The 27,882-nt window shown below is 36.3% G+C and overlaps 1 protein-coding gene across 6 annotated transcripts in view; it reads right to left on the reverse strand.

Annotated features, from left to right (window-relative positions):
- The window catches only part of DNAJC5B (DnaJ heat shock protein family (Hsp40) member C5 beta), a 98,317-nt gene that overhangs the window by 13,850 nt on the left and 56,585 nt on the right, over positions 1 to 27,882 (reverse strand). For all 6 annotated transcript variants that reach the window (XR_007458497.1, XR_007458496.1, XR_007458495.1 and 3 more), the window contains 2 exons: positions 14,913 to 15,126; positions 10,846 to 11,017 (listed from right to left, as the gene is read on the reverse strand). Coding sequence is in view for 3 of the 6 variants with exons in the window: in XM_049633329.1 (XP_049489286.1) it covers positions 10,846 to 11,017; positions 14,913 to 15,126 (386 nt within the window). In the remaining 3 variants the exon portion in view is untranslated. The remainder of the gene's footprint in view (positions 1 to 10,845; positions 11,018 to 14,912; positions 15,127 to 27,882) is intronic.

Raw genomic sequence — 27,882 nt, forward strand, 5'->3', positions numbered from 1 at the left:
ACCAGAATAGAAAGACCAGAAAGTCCTCCATATATCTATTGAAACTTAGTGTATTCTGAAACCAAGACTAGAAATCACTGTGCTCTGACAATTTTTTTCTATATGTAAAACTTGAAACTGGAACCATACATCATATGACATATAAAAATCAGTCCAGATGATTAAACATGTAAATGTGAAGAGCAAAACTATAAACTTTGAAAGGACCACATAGAAGAACCCCTTTATATCCTTGGGATAGGAAAGATTTCTTAAAATACAAAAATCACCAAAGATAAAGACAACAATTGACATTTTATTACATTGTCTTGGTGTATCAAAAGATACCATAGAGTGAAAAAACACCAAGACATAAACAGAGAATACATTTTAAACAAACATGATGAGTTAATACCCAGATATAAAAATATCAGTTAGAAAAAAGTACATGATATAATGAAAACCTGCAGAAGATTTGAATAGGCATTTCATAGAAGGAAAAACTCAAATTAACAACATAAGAAAAGAGATAAAAATTAGAACCACAATGGCATACCATTTCCCACCCACCAGATTGGCACACAATTAGTCTGGTGATATCAAGTGTTGACAAGGGTGTGGAGCAATAGGAACTCTCATTAACTTTTAGTAGTAATGGAAATTAGTGCAATAGTTTTGCAGAACAATGTGGCATTATGTAATAAAGTATAGATGTACAAACACTTTGACTAAGGTATTTGCTGTTAGCACTTATGCACCAGAAGATATGTATAAGAACATTCATAGAAGCATTGTTTTTAATGGACAAAAAAGTGGAAACTACCCAAATATCTGTTAGCAGTAGAATGGGTAAATAAATTTATGGGATGGTCTCACAGAAGAATACTATACAACAGTGAAAATGAATGAAAGGCAGTCATAATGTGAATGGATCTTAGAAATAGTATGTTGAGGGGCGCCTGGGTGGCTCAGTTGGTTGAGCAATCGACTTCAGCTCAGGTCATGATCTCATGGTTTGTGAGTTCGAGCCCCGCGTTGGACTCTGTGCTGACAGCCCAGAGCCTGGAGCCTGCTTCTGATTCTGTGTCTCCCTCTCTCTCTGCCTCTCCCCCACTCATGCTCTGTCTGTCTCTGTCTCAGAAATAAACATTAAAAAATTTTAAAAAGAAAAAGAAATAGGATGTTGAGTTTTGAAAAAAAAAAAGCAAGTTGGAGGATAATTGTTGAATATAAGCCCATTCACTTAAAGTTCAGAAATATGCAAAAGCAAGCAATATATGGATTAGGAATGCAAATTTCTTTATTTGTAATGCTAAAAAGAATATTAAGGAAATTATTACATTATAATAGCCAGGACATGGATGGAGACAACCTAAGTGTCCATTGATGTTTGAATGGATAAAGAAAAAGTGTGTGTGTGATAGAATATTATTCTGCCATAAAAAGAAAGAAATTCTGCCATTTGTAACAACATAGATAGAATGTGAGTACTTTAAACTAAGTGAAGTAAGTCCGATAAAGACAAATACTGTATAATTGCACTTATATGTAGATTATAAAATTTATTGGAGATTGGATTTGTGGTTACCAGAGGTGAGGGTAGTTAAAAGGTACAAACTTGTAGTTATAAGATGAATAATTTCTGGGGATGTGATATACAACATGATGACTGTAGTTAACACTGCTATATGGTATATTTGAAGGTTGCCAAGAGAGTAAATCATAAAAGCTCTCATCACAGGGAAAACCTTTTTTTCTTTTTTCTTTTTGTATCCAAATGAGATGATGGATGTTATCTAAACATATTGTGGTAATCATTTCATAAATATATGTATAAGTCAGGTCATTGTATACTTTAAACAATGCTGTACATCAAATATCTCAATAAAACTGAAGGAAAAAAAATGCTTACAAAGGATTTAAGATAGCAGAGGGAAAAGTCAATAGGAACTGAAAAGGTAGTGGCATATTATTTTTATAAAAGGTATAAAGTCAGGTCATAATATTTGTATGTATTTAGTATTTAATAAAAACAATAACAGATTAAGGAATTAAGTGAATTACCCCCAACACCTCAACCAATAACCTATATTTAGGGCTTGAAATGGAATTGTCTGACTCCAAAGCCCTTGGTTGTAGCCATAATAGTATCTGCTCTCAAAGTAGTTGGCATAAAAGGCTAATAATCCACTTTCTCATTTTCCCTTACTTTGTGAGTTGGTTAGGCCTGTGGCATCTTCCACTCCCTGCCATGGGTGAATTTGCAGAGAACAAAGAACCTTCTCCTTCTCTGTAGGAAGGGTATTTAATTTCTTTCTCTAATCAAATTTTGTTCTACCCTTCTCCTCTATGTTTGTTTGTTTTTTTTAAGTTTATTTATTTTTGAGAGAGAAGGAGAGAGAAAGCGAGAATCCCAGGCAGGCTCCATACTATTAGCAGAGAGCCTGATACAGGACTTGAACTCATGAATCATGAGAACATGACCTGAGCTGAAACCAAGAGTCAGACGCTTAACCGACTGAACCACCCAGGTACCCCTGTGTATTTGTTTAATTGAGGTAAGATTCACATAAAATTAGTCATTTTAAAGCAAACAATTTAGGGGCGCCTGGGTGGCTCAGTCGGTTAAGCATCCGACTTCGGCTCAGGTCATGATCTCGCGGTCCGTGAGTTTGAGCCCCGCGTCGGGCTCTGTGCTGACAGCTCGGAGCCTGGAGCCTGTTTCAGATTCTGTATCTCCCTCTCTCTGACCCTCCCCCATTCATGCTCTGTCTCTCTCTGTCTCAAAAATAAATAAAGGTTAAAAAAAAAAAAAAGCAAACAATTTAGTATAATTCACCACTTCTATCTAGTTATAAGACATTTCCCCCAAAGGAAACCCAGTACCTATTAGGCAGTTGCTCCCTGTTTCTCCCTTCCCCAGGCCCTGACAACCATCAGTTTTCTGCCTCAATGGACTTGTCTGTTCTGGTTATTTAATATAAATGTATCATGCAATATTTGTCCTTTGGTGTCTGGTTTCTTCCACTTAGCATAATGTTTACAGGTTCATCTACATTGTAGCACGTGTCAGTATTTCATTCTTTTTATGGCTGAATAAAATTCCACCTCTCCTCTACTTTTTGTCCTTTCCTTCTCAGAACCTCCTGGGTTTCTCTTAACTCCTTTCCCCCTTTATCTAGTTAAATTTTATGGCTCTTGCTCTTCTCTAGCAAAATGTCTAAGATTCTAGCTGCTTTCTCTCTATCATACTTTGATGGGATGAGCCCTTATCTGAACAACTCCCATTTTGGGGTTATTTGCAACTGTGATCTCTGTACAACTACTGTTTTACTCAATTCCTTGATAAAACTGTTCAGTAGAACAGCCCAATATGATTTTAACTGCTGTGTCTGGCATGGAGAACATTATTTGCCATCTTATCTACGGGGTGTAGGGAGATACTGTGCCAAACGCTTTGTTGGTATCAAGATTCATCCCTTCTAGGGTTATCCATCCTCATAATCTACACCTCAACTTCTCCTTCTTTATGTCTTCAGCTTTAAATGTCACTTCCTCAGGGAAGCTAGCTTTACCTGCATCCTTTGGTTTGGTTTGCCAGGGATAACTGGTTCCCATTTATGCTCTTGTTTCTGTTCCTTGTTACATTGTCTCACAAGTCAGGCCTCCTAGTGTTTATTATCACAGCCCCTGTGCCTCTTCTTTGGTGTGCTTATACTTGTAAATTAGCTAGTTCTTTTGTGTCATTATTTCAATTTGTCTCCCATCTCCTCTGCTAAATTGTAAAATCCAAGATAGCCCAGTCCATGTATTTTCTTTTTCTAGCTCCTACCACAGTGTCTAACAAATATTAAGTGCTCAATAAATGTTTGCTGTGGGAAAACTATCTTAATAAACCTGTCTAGTAAACAGGTTTTTACACTGTTTGTTTGTTCACTGAACCTTGGCAGCCAAAAATTGAAGAAACTTTGGATCCACTTTGAGTTTCTTTTGGGTCAGCATTCTGAGCTGACTCACTTGTCCTGGTCCCCTGGCCCGGAACCTTGATGATGCTTACTTGGTGTATTTATATAAAGAAGAAGTAAAGGACTTTGGATTAGTTAGTTGCAAGAATTTTTTTTTTCTTTGAATTAGTTTTAGAATGGGTCCCTTTTGGTTGGGGGGAAGAAGGTAGGAGGGAGATTGAGTGGGGGTTGGTGAAAAGAGAGAAGGTGAATTTAATCTCTTCCTTGATGCCCTTTACCTGAGCAACAAAGTGTGATGAATGTTATAGAGCAAATGTAATAAATGTCTCAATATCTTGGCTGAGAGCAGGAGTCTAATTACAAGCCATATGGCCTCTTCAGCACAGTGGCTGTGAATTTATTTGGGTTTTATCCAGGTGAGTAACAAGAACAGTTAAGCAATCAATAGATTTTTCTATCACTGAATATCACATGTTTAGAACCAAGGTCAACTCTATAAAATCTTCTCCTTAGATATCTTATTCCCTCTCCTTCCAAAAAATGGGGAAATCGTGATTGCATGAAAAAAATCTTTAGGGTTTAACTGGGAGTTTTCAGTCCATTGCCTTCAGTTTGGGGGAAAAAAAACCAACACTGAATTTAGCTGTTGTAATCTTGGATTGTTTTACCAGGGTGTTTAGAGATAACTGGTTCTCACACACACACACACACACACACACGCACGCACGCACGCAGAGTTCCAGGAAACAGGGTATCTGAAGATGGTCTACAGAGTTCTCTTAGCTAGCAGTAGTATTCTGATTTCATTGTGGTCTTCAGCTAACAGAGGAATATACTGGGTCTAAATGAGATTGTTTTAAGTATACCACTCAAAAATTCACAAAGTGGAACTTCGAATTTGTGAACATTTGAAAGGAAGGGAAATCACCTGGTATTTATTACCTTTACCTTTCAAGTTTCAAATTTTCCAAGATGAAAAAGAGGGGGCGATGGGCTCCCCCCAGATACTTTCTCTCTTCTGTTTTATCCCAATTGATTCATAAGAATAATAGAATTTCTCTGTGTTCCTAGGATCCCACTGGGAGTATATTTTTATTTTGAAAAGAGATGGATATCTGTTTATAAATTCTGTAGTTTCCTGTGAATATTGAAGAGTCCACTGGAATTTCCCCCTTTCTTAAGTGTAGAAACTGGATTATACCTTCTCACATAGTTGAAAGAGACATAATAACTAAAGCTAATCTTTCCTCTCTGCTACCAAATCCCACCCTGTACCACTACTCCCAAATAGAAACTGGTACCATTTACAGCATCAAAACGTATCTTAGGCTTTAGCCAGTGTCAAGGAGTAGGTATGTTTGTAATATGTACATAATAAAAAATATCCAAGAAAAATTGTAGACTTTAAATATAAAACTAGAATATTAACTATCTCAAGTCAAGTGAAAAACATCTGTAATGTTTTTTAATGAGTCAGCTGGCTAAAAAAGTTTGATATTTTAAATTTGGATTTTCATAAATTAAGAAATATCTAGTGTTCTATAACGTGTCCTTAAAAGAGAAGTTTGAGGTGTTTATTCACTGAATTCAAATCACAAATGTATTTCTCTAGTTAGCTTCTTTCTTCTTTATTAGTCTAATTAGGCATAAGGAGGCAATAAAGTATTAAGGAGCTATAACTTTTAATCTGGAGAGAAGATAATCTCGTATTAGTTTTATTATAGTTTTTACCTTGGCATTTCTGAGAATTGCACTTAGAATAATATAAGATATGTTAGCCATACTTCTTTGAAAATTAATACTCAAATATGAAAAATACATTTTCATTTGTAATATTCATATACTGGTCAAATCTCTAAGTACAGTATAATCTGTAGCATAGCATTTACATTGATAATTAATATAAAACCCTTGCTCCACCTGCTTCTCCCCATCCCACTGTATCATCTCAATTAGCTTCACTCTTCCCTGAAAGTAGGGTATTATGCTCCACAGGCATTTTGTTCTATTACTTGCCAATGAGTATCAAGCTTGAAATGTGGATTTATAGTCCACTCAGAGAAATGTTTTATCAGTACTGGCTGCATAATTAGCAAAACACAGTGCACAATGAAAAAATGTGTTATACCTGATTCAAAAGCTAAGAATTTGAAGTGAGGCACCTGGGTGGCTCAGCTGGTTAAGTGTCCAACTTCAGCTCAGGTAGTGATCTCACAGTGCTATTTGTGTTAATAGCTCAGGGCCTAGAGCCTGCTTCAGATCCTGTCTCCCTCTCTCTTACCCCCCTCCTCCCATCCATGCTCTGTCTGTCTTTCTCTGTCTCAAAAATGAATAAACATTAAAAAAAATTTTTTTAAAGCTAAGAATTTGAAGATGGTGACAGCAGAGTAATAAACCAAGTGTTGGAATTCTAGCCAGTGCAACAAAGCAAGAAAAATAAATAAAAAGCATGTGGATTGGAATGGAAGAAATAAGACTATTTCTATTTGCAGAGGACATAATTGACATCATAGAGAATCCCAAAGAATTCACACATATCAATACAAATTAATGAGTGAGCTTAACAGGAACACAGGATACAAAGTCAGTACACAAAAATAATTGTAAATACTTGTGATGAACAAGTATTTAAGTATTTAATCCGGAAACCCAGATTAAAAGCCAGTGCCATTTACAATAGCTCTCCCCAAAATGAAATAGTTAGGTATCCATTTAACAAAACATATTCCATCTCTGTATTCTGAAAACTACAGAACACTCATAAAAGAAATCAAATGAGACCTAAATAAGTAGAGACACATCCCATGTTGTTGAATTAGAAGATTCAACATAGTAAAGATCTCAATTTTTCCCAAACTAATATACAAATTTCATGCAATTTTAATTTTAAAAATTGGTATTTTTCTGTAGATTTAGACAACCTGATACTAAAATTTATACAGAAAGGAAACCAAACTAGAATCACCAAAACAATTTTGAAAAACAATAAAGTTAGAGGAATCACACTAGCTGATTTTAAGACTTACTTTAAAGTTGCAGAAAGCAAGATGTGTGTGTTATTGGTGAAGGGATAGATATAGATCAATGGAACAGAATAGAGTCAATAAATAGACCCATAGAAATATAGTCACTTGATTTTTAACAAAGGGATGAAGATAATTCAATGGAGAAAGGATAATCTTTTCAACAAATAGCGTTAGAACAATTAAACTCCATGTGCCAAAAAAGCCCACCAAAGTTGACCTAAGTCTACACCGTAAACAAAAATGAACTTAAAATGGGTCACAGATCTAAATGTTAGACATAAAACTATGACACTTTTAGAAAACACTGGAGGGGTGTCTGGATGGCTCAGTCAGGTGAGCATCTGACTCTTGATTTTGGCTCAGGTCATGATCTCATGGGTTCGTGGGTTCAGGCCCCATATTAGGCTCTACGCTGACAGTGTGGAACCTGAGGAGCTTGCTTGGGATTCTCTCTCTCTCCCTCTCTTTCTTCTCCTTTCCTGTGTGTGCATGCTCCCTCTCTCTCTCAAAATAAATAAACTTTAAAAGAGGGGAAGAGAACATTGAAGAAAATCTTTATGACATAAGGTTAGGCTCAAAGTTCTTAGACATGACATTAAAATCATAATCCACTTAAAAATCTGATAAATTTTTCATCAAAATTTTTGCTATGCAAAGAAGCAGCAAAAAATATGTAGCCAGGATAAGAGTTTTGCAAAACAAAACCCATAAATATTTACACAAAAAATTTTTTTAATGTTGTTATTCTTGGAGAGCTGGTGCCAGAAGGTTGGTATAAACTTGCTTTTGACTCTATAATCCTTCTGTGGTTGTTGAATTTTTGAGTATCTCTCACTTTCATACAAAGTCCCAAACCTCCTCACCATTGGCAGCTTTCAAATGAGGTTAGGCAGCAGTCTGATAAAAAATTGTGGAAAGGTAAGGGTTGACTACTCAGATTTCTTCCACCTTTAAAATCCTAGGATTTTATGATTAGATTCAATATAAGGTAATAATTCCCCAAGTGAGAAAATGTTTGCCATGTTTCATTTAATTTCAGAATCACTGAAAAAAAATCTTGAAGTGCTAATATCTCACCAGTGCCTTCTAATGGACTCAAATATTGATGTATGCTGCCTATCATTTTTCATGAGTAGCTTGATATCTGCATGATTAGTAGCACCTTTCAAGAATATTTTCTTTAACAACTTTAAATGGGCCCCCTTCTTTTGCAGAACAGAAGATACCACATTATGTTTATTGGATCATAGTCCAGAAAGCAGAGTCTTCTCATGGAATCTGCTTTTTCATCTTTACAAGTCTTAATGTTTATTTTATCTGTAAACATAAAGTCTCTGAATTAGTGAATAAAAATCTGAAATTAACTAGTGCAGCTAGCTACAAATAAGGCATAGATTTTCATAATGAAATGTTAGATTGAAGAGCAGTGGTAAATTTACTGGATGGTTAATGAGTTTTAGCTTCATGGACCTCTATCTGTGCAAATCTTTCTAAGGGCCTTTTGGGGCCCTAGCAATGTGCTTATATTTTTGTAGATTTGCAAAAGTAAGATATTTTAATCATAATTAGCAAAAACACTGTCTTTTTTCACTTTGACTTTCCCTCCATCATACTTTTCTTCTTAATGAGTGGCAACAGAGGGGCTATGGATGTTTTGAGGGATTCAGTTAAGAGGAAATAGAGTTAAGTGATAAGTTTCATTTGGACTTAGAGGGATATGTTTTTGTGGTTTGCAGCAACTCTGTTTATAGTTACTTATTGCTAGCCATACAGGCATGGGAATGGCTCGAGGAATACTATAGCTCCCTATGCCAGTTCACTTGCTGAGGAGACATGAAGATCCATGCCACAGGTGATGTCACACTATATGAATGTGCCCAGGGGGCTCTGATGCTGGAAGTATTAGGTGATGTAGAGGCAACAAAGTTGGAAACGTGCAGACTTAGAAAGTGGTCTGTGAAAAATTCTTCCAAATCTTATAACTTATATATGAAATAGACTAGATTAGTCTTCCCAAATTTAAAGCAATCCCTAAAAATTTAGACATTATTATTAGTGCGTTGTAAAACCAAAAGAAATTTTTCTACTCTACCAATGAGAGAAAACAAACTTTGATCAAACATGCTAGAGGAAAAACAATTAGTTTTCTACTCTTCCTACAGAAAACGACATTCCAAAATTATTATTAAATGAAGAGGCAGTCAAAGAATAATGAATGCATCCCGAAAACATAAGGAGAAAGTACTGTAGAGGTGTGTCAGGCAGTTAAACTATTTGCTATTTTTCTAGATTTTCTGATACATGATATTTTCAGTTTTTAAACTTTTAAATTTGTTGTGATTTCATTTTCTCATTCCAAATAAATATTCACTTTCAGATCTAATTTTGTATTTGTAATTTTGTGCTTTTTTTTTCTTAAGAGGACTGCCCAAATAGTGTGTCAGGCCCTATAAAACCTGGATCAACTCTGCGTAGAGCTTTTAAATATTTAGCCATAGAATAAAGCTTGTCCTTTTGCTTAAGGATTCTTTGTAACACAATCAGACTTAGTCTAAAATATGACCTCTGCAATGGAATTGGTAGCTCTGGGGAGTCAGAACTAAGAACAGTGAGAGGCACACAGATTTATCACTAGTCACCCTGCAGGAAGGAAACCTGGGTGGAATTTGGCACTGAGTGTAAATTTCTGTTCCAGAAAAGAAATCTTCTGCAAAGGAGGTCTGCTGAAATGACCTGGTAGAGCTTTTATCTAATTTAAAATAGAAAAGATTTTGAGGCTTTTCAGAGAAGTGTATATCAGTGGATTTGGGATATCTGGGTTCAATTCACCTAGTTTTGGTTTCTGCACTACACAGGAAAAGTTAAGATAAGGTTGACACAGTGGATGATGATGACAATACTCTCCTATCTCACGTCCCTTCCTATCCTCTGACAATGATAGAGTACTGTACTGGATTGATGGATGTTATGGGAGATCCTATAGACAACAGAGCCAGCTAATGAGATCTTAAAACAGTTTATCTCCCTTACAAACGCAGATGGGATCATCATTCCTAAGCAAGTTATGTAAGGTCACTGGAGTTTACATTTATACATTTCTGTTTAACCCATTTTTGAGTAGTGCTGCTTATTTGTTCCTTTTGGTATGTATGTCCTCAATAAAAGATTAATTGTCCTTTTATATTCCAAATGAGGCAAAAGACAATGGTAATTGTATTTCACCATGGGCCCACAGTTTGTCTCTAAGGGCAATAACAAAAAATTGTTACAGTAACCCACCTATTTGCCAGACTAGCCACCCAGTGTTCCCCATAGGAAGGGGTCACAGGTTGTAGGAAAATCCCTCAGTCTTCTCTTGATGCTGGTTGAGGCTAGCTCTGAATATGTGGATTTGGAAGGAAGCTTCATTTCCAGGGAAGAAAGATCACCCTTCCCCAGCTCTACCCAAAACTCATTACCAAGTAATTAGAAAAGAAAAAAGTCCAGGGTTATTGATGTCCATTTTCTTCTATTTGAATAGAGATCTTTGTTAACAGGCTTGGTTCTCATATCTCTGGGTATTCCCACCCAAACCTCCCTGAACCTCCCTGAACACTCTTGTAACAACATCATGAATTGTACTGGCTTTGCTTTGTGATCAGCATATTTTGTGATTTATTTCTAATGGTGTCAGGTTCTGCTTTTCTCTGTGGCCACAAAAGGTAACTGTTCCTTTATCCTCACCCAAAAGAGGTACCAAAAGCTGACAATCTGTGGGATTCCCCTCATTGGGTTGTTGGATCTCTCTCACTTTAGTCATAACCATCACCAGGGACCTTGTGCTTGGTCAGGCCTGTGAAGGGACACCCACTAGCTCTGCTGTCATCTTACTCCACCTTTTTCCATGTCGGTCTTGATCTGCTCCTCAAGATCCTCTGGGGACACATAAAAGTCCTCTTCTGCCACTGATGATTTGGGCCGGCAGCGTCCACAGCAGCAGTTGCAACAGCAGCACAGGCAGCAGCAAAAATAACAGCCAGTAAAGAGTCCAATGATGACAAACAGGGTCTAGGGGAAACAGAGACAAACCAAAATAGGGGTGAGGAATGGTGGCGTGTGGGAGAAACCAGACATTAAGTGTGCATCCATGTATCTTCAGAGACCTGAAGATGTTGCAGTTCCCCCTGAGGACCACATATTCACCCACATCCTTATTCCATGCAAGAACTAGCTTTTTAGTTGCCTTGGAAACAAATTCCTTATAAAGTTTTGCCTAACAAGTTCACAGGAAGTGACTTGTAGCCACAGTAATGAGGTGTGATACTTTCTTCTTTATTCATAAGCTATGGTGATCATTATTAAGAGGAGAACAAACAAAACAACAAACAGACAACCTCTACAGGTCAAATGAGCTAACCAAGGGGATTGAGTCATTCTCACCAAAGATAAGCTATTGATAGCTCTCCCTCACACCTCCTCATTTCCCTTAGTCACTAAGTCTTGCCAGAGTCTCTTTAAGATCTCTTACACCCTCTCCCTTGTCTCTCTCCTGACTGGTAAGGACTTTAGAAAGATCTCCTTATCTCTGCCTTTACCACATCAGTAGCCTCCTAACTAGCCTCCCTGCCTCCACTCTTGCCTCCTGTTCTCCTCTGCACATTGTTGTTGGAACTTACTGAAATACATTTCTCTTGAACCTATGCAGCAACTTTCCTGCCTCTCAGGAAAGACTGGAACTCCTTATTAATGGTCATCTGGCTTCAAACCTTTCCCTAATTAGCACAGCCCTATTCCTGCCATACCTTCCATAGCTTTGCTCTCCTTGTGGATTCATCTTCCCAGAGGGCTCCTTCCATTCCTCAGCCATCTAACAAATGCCAACTCTGAGTTTAAGATTCATCTCAAAGATCCTCTCTCTGACATCTTTCCTGATCCCCCCACTCTAGAACAATTACTGCCTCCTTTGTGCCCCAGTTGTACTCCACAGAAATTTGTCCAATGGTTCTGTTGTTGTTGTTGACACCTTAGGACATTTATCTGTTTACAGGTCTGTGTCACATTAGACTGTGAGAGTTTTGAAGGCTGTAACTATATGTTAGTCATCTTTTAATCCCTCCTACCTAAGGATTTAGTACCTGGCATGTGGGAGACAATAAATACCTACTGAATTAATGAATGTATAAAGTAATTAATAGATAGATGAATAATTTGTTCCTTTTAGTGAGCAGCCAGAACCAGGATTTCCCCACAAGCATATGAAAGATTTGTTTACTAAGTCTGCATAGCTAAAATGAAAAGAAACTCTACCAACCCTCAATTTAAGTTAAAATAAGCCAAATTTTTTAATTCAGCAATATGATGGTTGTAAAAAATATGTTATTTGAAATAGGAAGTGTTTTGAATCAGAATGCAGATTTTATCTAAAAAGAACAAAGAGGATAAAGATCACCTTGCGTGTATGCAGTTCTTCAGTAACTTAAGGTAGAAATCTTTAATGTTGATGAAACTCACCTGGCTCATTCCTGCTTCTTTCTGACTCTGGCCCTCATTATGGGGTGGAGCCTACAGTGGTTTGGAGTGAGGGAGCTTTAGTCACACTCTCGCACCTATAATCTTTTTGCTGTGGATACTCTATATTTTCATAGACTTAAGAAAATTACTCTGTGAAAAAAGCTGCAACACTGTCCTCACCAACTGCCTCCAAAAACCTTCCTGTGCGGTATTCCTGAGCTATTGCCTCAACCAGCTCCTCCTTTCTCTACCTACTTTTGTCCTCTTATGTCTTTACCATGCAATTCCCATATTTACTCTCTGCTGAAAATTTTCTTTAAATCATATATTGTTTTGTTCTTTAATTAATCCAACTAGATTGGTTGCCTGCTACACAAATAGCCTTGACTTACATACTCATAGTACTTAGCACACTACTGAGCATAAGTAGGAGTCCACTATTTTTTTTTAATGGGAAGATTTATTTATTTTTTTAAATGTGTATTTATTTTTCAGAGAAAGAGTGCAAGCAGGGGAGGGGCAGAGACAGGATCCAAAGCGGGCTCTGCGCTAACAGCAAAAAGCCCAAACTCACGAACCATGAGATCATGATCTGAGCTGAAGTTAGCCACTTAACTGACTGAGCCACCCAGGTGCCCCAGGAGCTCAATATTTTTGAAATACATATTTTCAGTGGTACAATAAATCATTCATTTAATGCATACTTAATACATGATCATATGCGCCGGACCACTCTGATGGACATGGTGCAGTTAGGCTTTTGACATAAACAGAAGAAGGTACATTTTTTTGTAGCCTTACTTTTAAAGAGCCACATCAGAAATTATTTCATATATTTCTTATACTGCTGGACAGCGTTTGTTTTTCTATATGAATTTTTATCAACTTTGTCAACTTCCTCAGTAAGGAAACCTATTTGTTTTTATGCAGGCCAGCCCTAATATGCAACCAGGTATTAGTGTGTAAATTATCTAGAATGTCCGATATACCTTCCCAGGGAGAGAATGTCACACCTGGAGGTTAGGTTCCCAGGCAAGCCCCCTAAAGCCTACATTTTATGTGAACATTAAGTCAATCATAAGTGATATTGTCAGTATGTACACTCTCATTCCAAGGTCCAAATCCACTCAGCAGGAACTTGTCTCTCTCCCAGGTCTTCAACAATAGAGAAAGGAGATCTCAAGTGGGAATCCCAGTTATCTCTAGGAGAAGACATTTTTGGAGACTGTAGAAGACAAATGTGGCTTTAGGTTGTAGACTCTCCATGCTTATGTGCAAAAATATATTCTTTCTCTGCATATATAAAACTCCTCAATTTAGCAAGATTTATTTTAGTGGAAGAAAATAGCAATCAGAATCCTATTGACCATGCAACCCCTTTTTTTGGAGATCTGCAGTTTTTTAAATTAATTACCTCTCATATGAGTGTGAGTTCATATGATTTCACAAAATGTATGAATTGTCCAAAAATATCCTGATGGATCATATGAATGCTTTGTATGTAAATACGCTTTTGTCAAAAGATAAGGGGGTGCCTGGGTAGCTCAGTCAGTTAAGCGTCCAACTTCAGCTCAGGTCATGATCTCACAGTTTGTTAGCCCGAGCCCCACGTCGGGCTCTGTGCTGACAGCTCAGAGCCTGAAGCCTGCTTCATATTCTGTGTCTCCTTCTCTCTCTGCCCCTACCCCACTTGTGCTCTGTCTCTCTCTATCAAAGATAAATAAATGTAAAAAAAAAAAAGTAAGGACATTAAAACTCATGAACAAATGCATAACCATCACCAGACATATACCAGGTATTCCTAGGAAACCACCCAAAATTTATTGTTAAAAGTGAATTCTGATTGTACTAAGTCCTTAAAAATGTTGCCTTCTTTTTGACCAGATATCCTTTTTTCCCCTTTTGCCTCTATGTCTCTCTAACACACTGTTCAACACTACTTAATTCTCACTTTTTCCTCCTCATTTCCTTCTCCACTACTTCAAGTCAGGCTGCACGTGAGCCTATGACATAATTACCACACATTCTCCCAAGTACTGTGTTTGTTCATGTAGCCTATGCTATAGATAGTAAAGTACATGGCTAAATTTGTCCTATAATAACTTACTAAGCAGTTGTCACACTAATAAATTATTTTTGTTTTTGAGCAGTGAGTCAGTTCTTAATTAGTCATGGGTTGAGGGGGGACCAGTCAGAATTAACCTGAAGCCTCAAATTCATTTATAATTAATGTCTAGAGGTATTTTAAGTCATGCTGTATTTTATGATTATTTAATGAGCTAAAGCAAAAAATGATCCTCAAATAATAGCTTTTGATTAAAGTGATACCTCTTTTTATTTATAAGAGTTTAATAATATAGTAAGCTTAGGTTTTCTCTGAGATGGAGCCTAAAAGAGTGAATAATATCATGGTTTTTCTAGGGAATTGTTTTTGAAGAAAAAATTGATTTACCTTTGCCCACCAGCTTGACAGCATGAAGTAGGTATTAACATTTTCATCTCCAAATTGCTCAGCCACATACAGTCCCAGTGATCCATACTTGTCATATATGTTTCTCTTTGACATGTCGGTAAGTATTGTGTGGGCGTTGTTGATTTCTTTAAACTTTTCAGCAGCAGCTGGATCATCTGGATTCTTGTCTGGATGATGTTTCAAGGCCAGTTTTCTTTTAAAATAAAAAAAGTGAGGGAAAGTATTTGACAAGAATTGCAATGACATTTTAGGGGGGCATTATTCATTTGTTCATCATTTTTACATGCAATTACTGTGAAATGATAAGTTTCACAAAAATGTTGATGTGACTAAGCAAGTTTCCATTAGATGTTGTCTCTTGTTTCTATGTGCAGGCACAGTAGTATTGTTTCTTTCCTCACATCCTCAAAGGAATTCTCAATAGCTGTGTAGTTGTTGAGTCTGAGCCATTTTGCTGTTGGCAAATATGTGAAGTTTATTTTCACCTGGCAGCTGATCAGTGGCCCACTTCAATATGCAGAGGCCTTTCAAGTGAGCAATAGAGTAAGTTTACACCAAAATTCCATTTAGAACTGGAACAAGTTTCTGGAATTAACAAAAGTTCACACCACATATTCTAAAAGTTAAATGAAAAATTGTCCAAAAAAATCTGATTCATACTCCCTTGAATAAAATTATGACCTTTTTCACAAATCTTCCACAAACCCTTCTTCACTCCCTTTTGTTTTTATGAACAGATACTATGACTTTCCTTGTCAAATGTATATTTGACTTCTTTTTTAAAAATTTATTTATTTTGAGAGAGAGAGAGAATGAGCAAGCAGGGGAGGGGCAGAGGGAGAGGGAGACAGATCCAAAGCAGGTTCTGTGCTGTCAGCGCAGAGCCCAACATGGAGCTAGATTGCATGAGCCATGAGGTCATGACCTGAACTGAAATGAAGAGTCAGATGCTTAACCAAGTGAGCCACCCAGGCGTCCCTATTTGACTTCTTTTAAAATAGGTCTTTCCACTTCAAATAATCTGTAGGAATTTAGTTGTGAGTAAAAGGGCCTGTCTTCTCTGTGGATCATGAATCAGTTCCTGATGAATATATGTATGTATGTGTTGCAGTGTGGTGTGTGTGTGTGTGTGTGTGTGTGTGTGTGTGTGTGAGAGAGAGAGAGAGAGAGAGAGAGAGAGAGAGAGAGAGAGAGGGAGAGGGAGATTTGAGGGTAATTTATTCTTGTTATACTCAAGTATTAAAAAACCTATAACACGAATGTGAGAACTGGGCTATGATAGTCAGGGTCTGGCTGGTGGCCATTTCCTTCACATCCCTTTGCAGACAGATTTAAATAATGATTAAAGCTGTGTTCAAAATTGAGTCTGTAGTAATTTTTCCACTAAAAAGTCAACAAATTTTATGACTCCATACTGGAAATTTTATGTGACTTGTTCTCTCTGCTGTGTCCTTTATAGCTCTATGTACGAATATACCTTAAGCTTTTATTTTGGTTTAGATTAAACGGTTTCATTTTAATGCAATAATAAAAGTCCATAGTAGAACAGAAAAGTAAAGTCTACTTTATAAGTCAATCTATACAATAAGCTGGAAAAAAAATCACACATATTTTAGGAATTAAAGTACTGCTGGTTAGGAAGTAGGTGATTAAGCAGCTCAGCATCAGTACCAAAATACTTAAAAGTGTAAATCATGGTGTGAAAGCGATTTCAACTCTGAACTCAGAATAAACAAAAAGAATAAAACAATGATAGTTCATTTTAAATTTGTTTAACTAAAACATTTTCATGCTTTTTGAGAGATGTTTGGGGTATCTATGTTTTTTTATGTGCAGAATTCATAATGAAATCTTGTGCTAATAGCATAAAATGCCTATTTTGTCATTTAAAAGATCTTTTATAATGTTTACTATGTGCTAGCACTATTGTAAGCATGTTATAAATATTAATTCATTAATATTTATCACAACTCTATTAAATAGGTATTATCATGATCCCATTTTACAGATGAGGAAATTTAGCCACCAGAAAGTTAAGTAATTTGCCCAATATCACACAGCTAATAATTAGAGCCAGGCTTTGAACACAGGGAATTTGACCTCGAGCACATGCTCTTAACCACCACTAGGCTGCCTTTTTTATATTTTTAAATTTAAAAAGTAAGGCACACAGTGTTAATAGACCATTATAAAAGGACTTTGGCTTTTGGTCTTTAAGGTGATATGGGAAGCCATTGGGTTTTTTTGAGAAAAAGAGTGGTATGATCTGACTTTAGTTTTAGAAGGATTACTGACTCTTGGAGAGGACAAAGACCAAAGCAGGGAGACTCTTTCAGGAAAAGTCCATGGTGGTTCTGATCAGTGTGGTAGTGGAGGATATAATGAGAAGTGGTTGGATTCTGGATATATTTTGAAGGCTAGCTGATGAATTGGATGTGGGATACAAAAGAAAGAAATGAGAGATGGCACCAGAGTTTTGGCCTGAGCAAATAGCAGTTTGTAGTTACTACTTAATGAGTTGGCAAGAATTTTTTTTTCTTTTTTTGGCAGTAGGGAATGGTTTGTTAGGATTTAGAGTTTGTATTTTAGACACATTTGAGATGCCTATTAGACTTCTAAGTGGAGATGGAGGTAAGAGAGATATATGAGCCTGGAGTTTAGGCAAGAATTACTGTAGGAGATGCATGTTTGAGAGTTCTCAGCAAGTAGATGGTATTTAGAGCTATGGAAGTGGAAAAGATTCACAAGTGAGTGGGTCCAAGAGAAGTCCAAAAACTGGGCTTTGAGAAGGAAGAACAAGCAAAGGAGATGAAGAAAGAAAGATCAATGAGGCAGAAGGAAAAATCTGGAGAATATGGGGTCTTGGGATCTAAGTGAACAAAGTATTTCAAGGAGGAGAGTGGTCATTTGTGTCAAATACTATCAACAGGTCATATATGATGAGGACTAAGAACTGATCACTAGGTTTAGTGATACAGAAATTTTTGGTGACCTTGATACACACACCCACACACACATGCACATACACATAGACAGTGGTATATATGTCTGTATAAGGAAAAATAAAGCAGAAAAATGAGAAGAAAAAGGAAAATGGGAGGTTATGACCACAATTAACAGTGCTTATAGCTGCACATTGGGATTATAGGTGATTCTTTATTTTGTTTTTGCTTGTTACAAAAAATATACATATCGCTTGTGTAGTTTCCTTCCATAAGCATTGTTAAGGTCCAGTTACAAATGTTGTTCTCTTTTAATAGCTGAAAGTTTAGAGTTTGTTCTCTTAAATGACCCACTGACAAATTAGAAGGGGTAAAAAAGGAAGAAAGAAAAAAGTCCTCTAACTTCAGTGATACAATGATCATCATCAAATAACATCAAGTGGATTCTTTAAACACATTAATTTTAATGGCATGATATCCCTGGAATTCTCACACCATGCCCTCGAATACAATTTACAGCATTTCCCCCTACTAGTTCCAGAAATCAAATTCAAGCCAATCAGATACAAGAGCTATTAATTCTGCCTTGAAAAAAGAAACCCCTGCAAAGTGCCTCTTTGCATACATTTGCTTCTTTTTAGGTTTCAGTTGTAGACTGATTATATACTGCCCGAGACTTAGCCAGAGAAGCCTAGCTTCCTGTCATATTTTAAGCTGTTCGGATCTTTGTCAGCTTACAAGGGCAGATGCACCCAGCCATTTATTACACTCCTCTAACAATAGCACTGGCAAATTCAGAGGGCTGGAGCATCTCCATTTGTAACAAATCCAATTCCTGGTCGTCAGCAGCATTTTGACTCCTCTTGGCAGATACTCTTGGCTCTGAGGAATCCTTGGGAAATATGGCTAGCAGAGGCAGCTACCAAAATTACACAACTGCTCAGGAAGTAATTGGTTAATGACCCACACTTGGGAATTGCCTATAGACCAAGGAAGCATGTGTGGAATTTAGGGTGAAAGAAAGTGCTTGGAGTACGTTTAAATATAAAATTCACCTAATTCATTTTAAAGATCTTTCTTATAGTTTCTCATTTTAAACTTAAAAAGTAATAGAATTCTAACCAGAATGTGTGCTTTTTATCCTAAATCTCTCTCTACTCTTAATCACCTAATTAATCTGGTATGGCTATAACTAATGTTAGAAATAGCATCAATGCCTCTCATTTCCACTTTGCAATCCATTGACAACCGTAAACTGAAATGCATAGTGAATTCAGTTGAGTGGTGAAGAAGATAAACGTGGGGTTTATAGTTGTAATTACTTATGGCCCCTATTTTGAGACAGTGGCATACTTCTAAGAATTATGATGTTTTGCCCAGTTCCTTTCCTCTTAACATCTAACACTCAGATCAGATCTACCTACTACTCTCTACCAGTCTCTACGTCATCTAAGACCTGATTCTGACCATGTTGCCTCAATTCTAGGCCAGATCTATCTCCATGGGGTTGAAATATCAGAGGAGACCTTGTTTGGGAAGGGTGGCATCTGAACTTCAGGGAATTAAGTTCCATCCTGGCGTGGCTGTGTCTATAAGCTGCCTTTCCCCACTCAACACATTTTCAGCTGCTTTCTCCAATTACCTCCTGTTGTTTCCTATTTCAAAATTTCTCCACTGCAGTGTGACTTTCTGTTAAACTCTCTCAGCCACAAAGTTTATTTCCCCTCCAGTGTCCCAGAAGAAGCTACCTGTTGCCTAAGATGAAAGAGTAGAAGAAGAAGAGTGAAGCATTGATTTCTTCCCATCTCCTAGAACCTTTAAAATAAAGTTAGCATCTACTGCAAAGATAGCAAAAAAAAAAAAAAAAAAAAAAAACAACAAAACAAACAAACAAAAAACCCAAACAAAATCTGAGTTTGAAAAAGCTCAGGTAGCAAAACAAAGCAAAATCTGAGTTCAGAGATAGACTTTCTAGAAATATTCTAGATAATATTCTCTTAAATATTATTCTCAGATAATTATTTCTAGAAAAAATTGGCTATAATGGGAAGGAGACTGGTGGTAAATAGGAAAATTAACTGCTATAAACCAGAGTTTGAAGGTGAAAACAACCCCTAGATTAGTAACCCTAGATGTATGGCAAGTGTTGCATAATGGAACTTGATAGCTGTCATAATACTGGAAGTTTGGTGGACCTCCTGTGCCCTCTTGGACTAAATCAACGCCCAAGTGAAAACATAAGAAACCAACATAGGAATCCCAGTGCACACATCTCCCTGACATTTGGTAGTGATGGACATTTTAATGTTTGACAGTTGGATGGATATAGATATATGTATATATGTATATATATACATACATATATACACATATATACATATATACACATATATACATATATATACATATATATGTATACACATACATATATACATATGTATACACATATATACATATATACATCTCTTTGTAGTTTAATTTGTATTTTCCTAATTACTAATGAGGCTGATATATATATTCTTGCAATTATAATTTGGATATCCTCTATTTAAGTGCATAATCTTTTGCCAGTGTTTAGTTTGATGTTTAAATTAATTTGTAGTATTTAAAAAATATGTGTTCTATATATGAATCCTTTGTCACTTATATGTATTACATATATATTCTCCCATTCTGGGAACTTGTTATTTTCTTTATGGACTCTTTTGATGAACAGAAATTCTTAATTTTCATTTAGTTGAATTGATCAATTTTAGTCTGAATTCAGAAAGATTCTCAAAGTTTTATAATTTTACCATTTACGTCTTGCATATATTTTATGAGATTTATTCCTAGGAACTTATATTTTGTGTGTGTGGTTTTGACATTTCAAAATGTTTTCTTAATTCATTGCAGATATAAGAGATTTTTATATATTGATGTTCCTAAGCTTATTTATTAATGTTAATAAATTACAGATTATTTTGCATTTTCTACATACACAGTTATATAATATATAAAAAATTGTTTCTTTCCTTTCCAGTCCTTATATCATTTAACATTTTCTTCTTATTATTGTTTTGGCTAAGACCTTGGGTATGATGTCAGATAAAAGCAGTTGTATCAGGGGTGCCTGGGTGGCTCAGTCGGTTAAGCATCCAACTTCAGCTCAGCTCATGATCTCACAACTCATGAATTTGAGGGCTCTGTGCTGACAGCTCAGAGCCTGGAGCCAGCTTCAGAGTCTTTGTCTCCCTCTATCCCTGCTCCTCCCCTGCTTGCACTCTGTCTCTCTCTCTCTCTTCAAAATAAGCAATAAAAAAAAATAAAAATAAGTTAAAAAAATAAAAGTGATTATAGCAGCCATCCTTCTCTTTTACTAATTTACTAACAGTGAATGGATGTTAGATTTTATCAAATGCTTTTTCTTTATCTGTTGAGAAGACACTTTTTTTTGTCTTTCAATCTGTTTATGTGATTGATTTTCTAATGTTAATTGAAGTTTGTGTTCTTGGATAAACTCAACTTGGCCATTTTGTATTATTTTTTATTTATTGCTAGACTCAGTTTTCTAAAATGTGCATCTAATTATAAATTTCCTTCTAAGTACTACTTAAACTGCATTTCCCAAGTTTTAATATGTGACATTCAGTTCTAGATATTTCCTTTTTTAAAATGTTTATTCTTTGAGAGAGAGAGAGAGAAACATGAGCAGGGTAGAGGCAGAGAGAGGGAGACACAGAATCCAAAGCAAGCTCAAAAGCTCAGAATCTAAAGCTGACAGCTCAGAGCCCAATGCAGGGCTTGAACCCACAAACCATGAGATCATGACCTGAACCAAAGTTGGACGCTTAACGGACTGAGCCACCCAGGTGCCCCTGGTTCTAGATATTTTCTAATTTTAATTGTGGTTTATTTTACCCATGAGTTAGTTTAAATTGTGCCTCCCGATTTTCAAACACATGGGAATTTTCTAGTTATCTTATTATTCTTACTATCATGATCGTATTGCTGTGAGAAAACATTTTATTTGATTTAAGTCCTTCAAAATTTGAGGGTTGCTCTATGTCTCATTATTTGTTCAATTTTTATAAATGTTCCATGTGTACTTTAAAGAATATATATTCCATACCTGTTGAGTGCTATGTTCTTGTAGAAGAGCATTAGATTTTATTTGCTAATTTTTTTTTGTTCAAATCTTCTATATTCTTAACCATTTTACTGATCTACCAAACAAGGTATGTTTCCCACTATGGCTGCAGGTTTGCATATTTCTCCTTATAGTTGTCATTTGTTGCTGTATGTATTTTAGGCCATGGTTTTTGAAACATACAAATTAACAACTGTTATACATGACTAGTGAATTGGACTTTTATCATTTGAAATATGCCTCTTCACCTCTAGTAATACTTTTTGTCATTACTTTGATATGAATAAGCAACACCAGCTTTCTTTGGGTGGGCATCTACCTAGAATATATTTTTCTTTACTTTTATTTTCACATTTTCTGTATACTTATGTATTAGATGTGTGTTTTGTGAATCCAATATTATTATTTTTTATTTACAATGACAATCTTTCTCTTTTAATTGAAGCATTTAGCCTATGTTTATTTTTAATATAATTATTGATATAATTCAGGTTAAATCTACCACATCATTATTTTTTTTTTGCCCACATAAAAATATGTTTTTCCTCCTTTTTGCCTTCTTTTGGATTAAGTCTTTATAGTTTTTCTACTTTTTTCCATGGTTGCTTTTGGAAATTATACATTTTTAAAATTCCTCTTAGAAAATCCTTATCAAAGTCCAATATCAAGATACTTTAGTCTTCCTTCAAGAGAATATAAAAGTCTTAGGACATGAACACTATTACTTTCCTCCCAACATAAGTGTTGTTGGTAGCATGTACTTTAATTCTCTAAGTCTCTTAGTCCCTCGAGAATTGCTATTTAATACAATTATTATTTAATGATCTTTTTCACAATTAGTGTCTATGTGCATTTACTCGCATATTTTCCAATTATGTTGCCATTGATTGGAACATCTTACATCTCTGACTATCCATCTGGAATTATTTTCCTCCTGCATATTAACACCCTTTAGTATATCTGTATAGATCTGCTGATAATTAATTCTTACGATTTTTGTTTAACTTAAAAATGTCTTTATTTCACTTTCATTTTTGAAGGGCATTTTCCTTGGATATAGAATTGTAAGTTATCAACTATTTTCTTTTTCACACTGAAGATCTCAGTCTAGTGTCTTCTAGATTCCATTATTTCTGTTAAAAAATCTGTTATAAGTCTATTGTTGTTCTTTGAAGATAGTTTGCATTTTTTTTTCTGGTGGCCATCAAGGCTTTACATCATTTTTCAACAGTTTTCCTGTGATGTGCTTTGATACAGATTTCTTTCTATTTGTTCTGTTTGGCTTTTGTTTGGCTGCTGGTATAAATGGATTGATATTGTTCATGAGCCTGGAAAATTCACAAACATTGTTTTCAAATAAGTTTCCTCTTATTCTCTTTCTACTCTTCTTTTCAGACTCCAGTTGCATTTATCTAATGGATCTTCTATGTGTTTCATCTTCTTGCATTGTTTCCTGTCCTTTTGTAATTCTTTCTTGCTATTTTCTTCTGGTCTATCTTCCAATCAGCTCTCTAACTTGTTAAACACTGCCTTTGAGTTCTTAAGTTTGGTTGCTGTATTTTTTAGTTATGAAACTTATGTTTCATTTAAAAAATCTGAAATATCCCTTTTCATAATTTTCAGTTTTCTGTGAAAATCCTCAATCTTATATTTTATTTCTTGATCATAGTTATTTTAAAATCTGTGTTGGATAATTTTAATACCTGAGGTTGTCTGTGGTTTTGGTCTATTGTCTCATTTCTGCTGATTCCTGTTCATATTGTCTTGACTTCTGTGCTTGTCTCTGTGTGCCAAATACTGTATTTTTAAAACTGTAAAAAGAGTATTATATGTAGGAAAGTTGTGAAAGAGTAAATCCTAAGACTTTTTATGGTAAGCAGAAATTTTTTTCTCTTCTTTTGTATCTATATGAGATGATGGATGTTAGTTGAGCCTATTGCAATAATCATTTCACAATGTATGTAAATCAGACCATCATGCTATATAGCTTAAACTTATATAAAGATGTATGCCAATTATTTCCCAATAAAACTAGGAAAATTTTTAAAGAAATAGTTGGACTGCCAAGAGAATATTGTCTTACACCAGAGAGCACTTTTATTTCCTATTTTCAGATGCCTGGAAGCACTTACTAAACTGAGGTCATCTTAATCCAATATTAGGGATTGAGATTTTTTCAGTCACCTAGATGGCTCCAAGTTCAGTTATAATCCATACAAAACTGGTGTTTTCCTTTATCTACTTCTGGTTAACAAGCTACAGTGAAATTTAATAGCTTAAAGCAACAAACATTTTTATTAATTTGCCTACAATGTTGTAATTAGGCAGAATTTAGTGGATACAAGTCCTGTTTGCTTTGGCTAGGACTGCTCCATTGGAGCTGAAGGATTTGCTTTCAAGATGGCCTCACTGATTGCTGGTAAGTTGGCAGTAGCTATGGCTGAGAGCTCAGCTAGGGCTTGTTGGCTGGGAACTCTGTTCTTCATGGGGCTTCTCCACATGGCTAAATGAGGAGCCCCAAAGTATGATAATCTCAGGATATCCATACTTCTTAAAAAGTGGCTAACTTAAACCATATTGCAGAAGCAGAAGCTGCTAGGCCTTTTTAGGATTTAGGTCCACCATCACTTCTGCCACATTCTATTGGTTAAATTAGGTCAGAGAGCCAGCCCAGATTCAAGAGGGTTATACAAGGACATGAATACCAGGAAATATGGTTTATAGAGGACCACAAAAGTAATAGTGAACCACAGATGATTTACTTCCATTTTGTCCTTTGTCCTGGGGTGCAGCACTTCAGAGAATAAATAGAATTGCAAGACTCTCATTCTTGTTGGCTAGGGTCCCAAAATTTTCTCCTTTCTCTGTAGAGTCCTGCTCAGCCTTTCAGTTTCTCTTCTTCCTTATCATGACCTAGTCAGCAGTAATTCTTTAATATCAAGTGCTTTTCAGATGTATATGTTAAAAGATAATTTTTATCCCGTTTTTCTAGTTTCTCTCAGGGGAAAGGAAAATGACCCAAATTACCTAGTCAATGATAACCAGAAACTCTTGGTTATCTTTTATGTCTCCATTCTTCTCTTTCAAGTATAGTTGACCTTTTGAACAATGCAGGAGTTGGGGTGCCAACCTCCCACAGTCAAAAATCCATATATAACTTTTGACTCCCCCAAAACTTAACTACTAATAGCCTACTGTTGACCAGAAGCCATACTGATAAAGTAAATAGTCAATTAACTTATATACTATATTCTTACAATAAAGTAAGCTAAAGAAAGAAAATATTATTAAGAAAATCATAAGGAAGAGAAAATACATTTATAGTACCATACTGTATTTACCTTAAAAAAATCCACATGAAAGTGGACCAGTACAGTTCAAACCAATGTTGTTCAAGGGTCAACTATATATGTTAATTCTACCTAAGGCCTCTGTTCTATACCACTGTTATATAAATGACCCCTTGTTTGTTTCTTTACTGCAAGCTGAGACCCATTAGCTCAAAAGCTCACCAAAGCTAGACTCAAATTTTTACATGTTTAATTATTTTAAAAATAGCTGAAAGAAGCAGATTATCAGCCATTTGGAGCCTACCTACTTTATATATCTGCAAGACCTTGCTCCATATGTGCTTAAGAACCTTGAGGTTCTAAGAATCCAACCTGCCATGGCGCTCTGGAGCTGTCTGGCTCAGAGACTTCCCACTATGCTCCTGAGTGACATCACCTAGACATGTAAGCCCCCTTGCCAATGCCCCCACCTTCCCTTCTCACTGAGTTCCCTTGCCTTGCTCCCCTTCTGTAAGTGGCTCCCTAGCTAAAAACCTCTGGATTGTTTCATGCTGTGAGCATCTTCCCCTCTCAAGCAATAAAGCCCCACCCAATAAAACTTCTTGTGGGTTACTGCCTCTTATGGTCATATCTTTTCTCTTGGTCAACCTCTGAATCCCTTGAACACTTTACAACCACTTCATGCATTTGTACCCAGCACATTTTTTCTCCCCACAAGAAACTTGATACAATCTACTGATGAAAGAAGGCCAGAACAAGAATGTTATTGGGGCTTAAGGAAGAGGAGCCACTGGGTGAGGATTAGTACAGAGTCCTGCAAAAGGGACAGAATAGCAATTTCAGGGCACCATTTGGCTTCAAATTGCAAATAATGATGCCAGTGCTACCCCTGCCATGTAATTATTTCTGAAACACCTGCTGCCATAGTATATGATTCAAGTATTTTGATCACCAAGCCACCCAGGGCCCTCTGAAGGCCACATTATACAGTCCTATGATTTCCTCACATTTGCAGATGGAATATCAGAACAGCTCACCCCAGCAATTGTCAGGGTGTTCTCTAGTTCTGTGTGATCCTCAGTCACATTCGTTATTCAAGACAGATGGCATGAGATAACAATAGGAACCATAAATGATGATCTGTTTTAGAGAATTGACCTTTTCGCCCCATCACATAAAACCTGATGGAGAGTCAAGTGCTGACCTCTAGTGGCAGTCAATGCATTGATATCACTTTACAATAATCTTCTCAAATTTTTACTAGACTATGTAATAATTTGACTTTATGAGGCATTATGCTTGAGTATTTTTTTTTAATTTGAGAGTTAAAAATATTTAAACTTTTGAAAAGCTTAAATACTAATTGATAAATCTTTGTTTTAGCTAGTTTTCTGGTCAGAACTCTTAGGCTAATTTTAAGAGCCAGCTCTTTACCTCCCCTAATAAGGTAGAATAGACTAGAATATTTGTACAAGCACAGATAAACTGTGCCCAATATTAGAAGTATTTATCTATACCAGTCATAAGAGTACTGCCTTAAGGAATGAGGACCTGATATTCTGAAACCTGTAGGCCACTATAAGCCTTCAAACCTTCAGCAAGCCACTAAGATCTCTGTGTGTTACATTTTTAAAATATTTTTTTCTTACCAGCCTAAAGCTTGTCCAGAATCTAAGAGCTGCATACAACTTAAGATCTCTGTATTTGGCTCATGTTTCCAACAAAAGTTTCTGGACCTCTAATCTTACTATGTTTCTTAGGGAAATGTTTGCATTTTTTTAAGCCAGCAATCTTTACAGAACTGTGATCAATCATCAAGGGAGAGACCTGGAATGTAGAAGAAACAGCTATACAAACTTTGTCTCCTACCAGCAGCAGCTCCCACCACTTGTTCTAGTCAAAGCCTTTAGCAGACACTTGCTCTCTGTAGACCCTCCTACTGCTGTCTGATGGCTCAAGTGCCAGACATAGTGAATTGTGTCAAAGCTACAAGCAGTTCCTGGTGATTTCCAGTGGTGGTCCAGGCTGGTAGTTCTTATAGGGTCCCCAGTCTCTTTATCTTTATCTTCTAGGTTTCTCAGTGAAAATATATATAGTATAACTCCCAGATACATTCTTTGTATTAAGTGCTCACTTTCTTGTTCTCCCCTAAACCCATTCCCGACCCCCCACCAAACCCATTTTTTAAACTTACCAGGACCTGTTCTTCCAGACTGACATCTCACTGACTTAATTTCCTGAACTATACAGTCTGACCCTTGCAGTCATGCACTTGAGTGCTACTCAAACCAAATTATTCAGTTGTTTAAATGTTCTGATTTCCTGTCATATCCTCGAAGAAATTATTCTAGTCTTCAACTGCTTCCACTCCCATTTCTGTAATGACCAGCATTGCTGGAGAAGATTGCACAACCATGCAAACTAGAGCCAATAAAGGCCTTCAACTTTCTACCTCAGCTGGTCTTCTATTCTGCTTGTCAATCCTTTTGCTTGGCCTCAAGTTCCTTCTTAAGTCTCCTGTGGCAGATATTCCAGCTTTTATGACTTATCCTTGATTCCTCTTCCTCATTCCCTCACCCTACCCCTCA

The sequence above is a fragment of the Panthera uncia genome, chromosome F2 (genome assembly GCF_023721935.1).
Source record: "Panthera uncia isolate 11264 chromosome F2, Puncia_PCG_1.0, whole genome shotgun sequence".
Classification (NCBI taxonomy): Eukaryota; Metazoa; Chordata; class Mammalia; order Carnivora; family Felidae; genus Panthera; species Panthera uncia.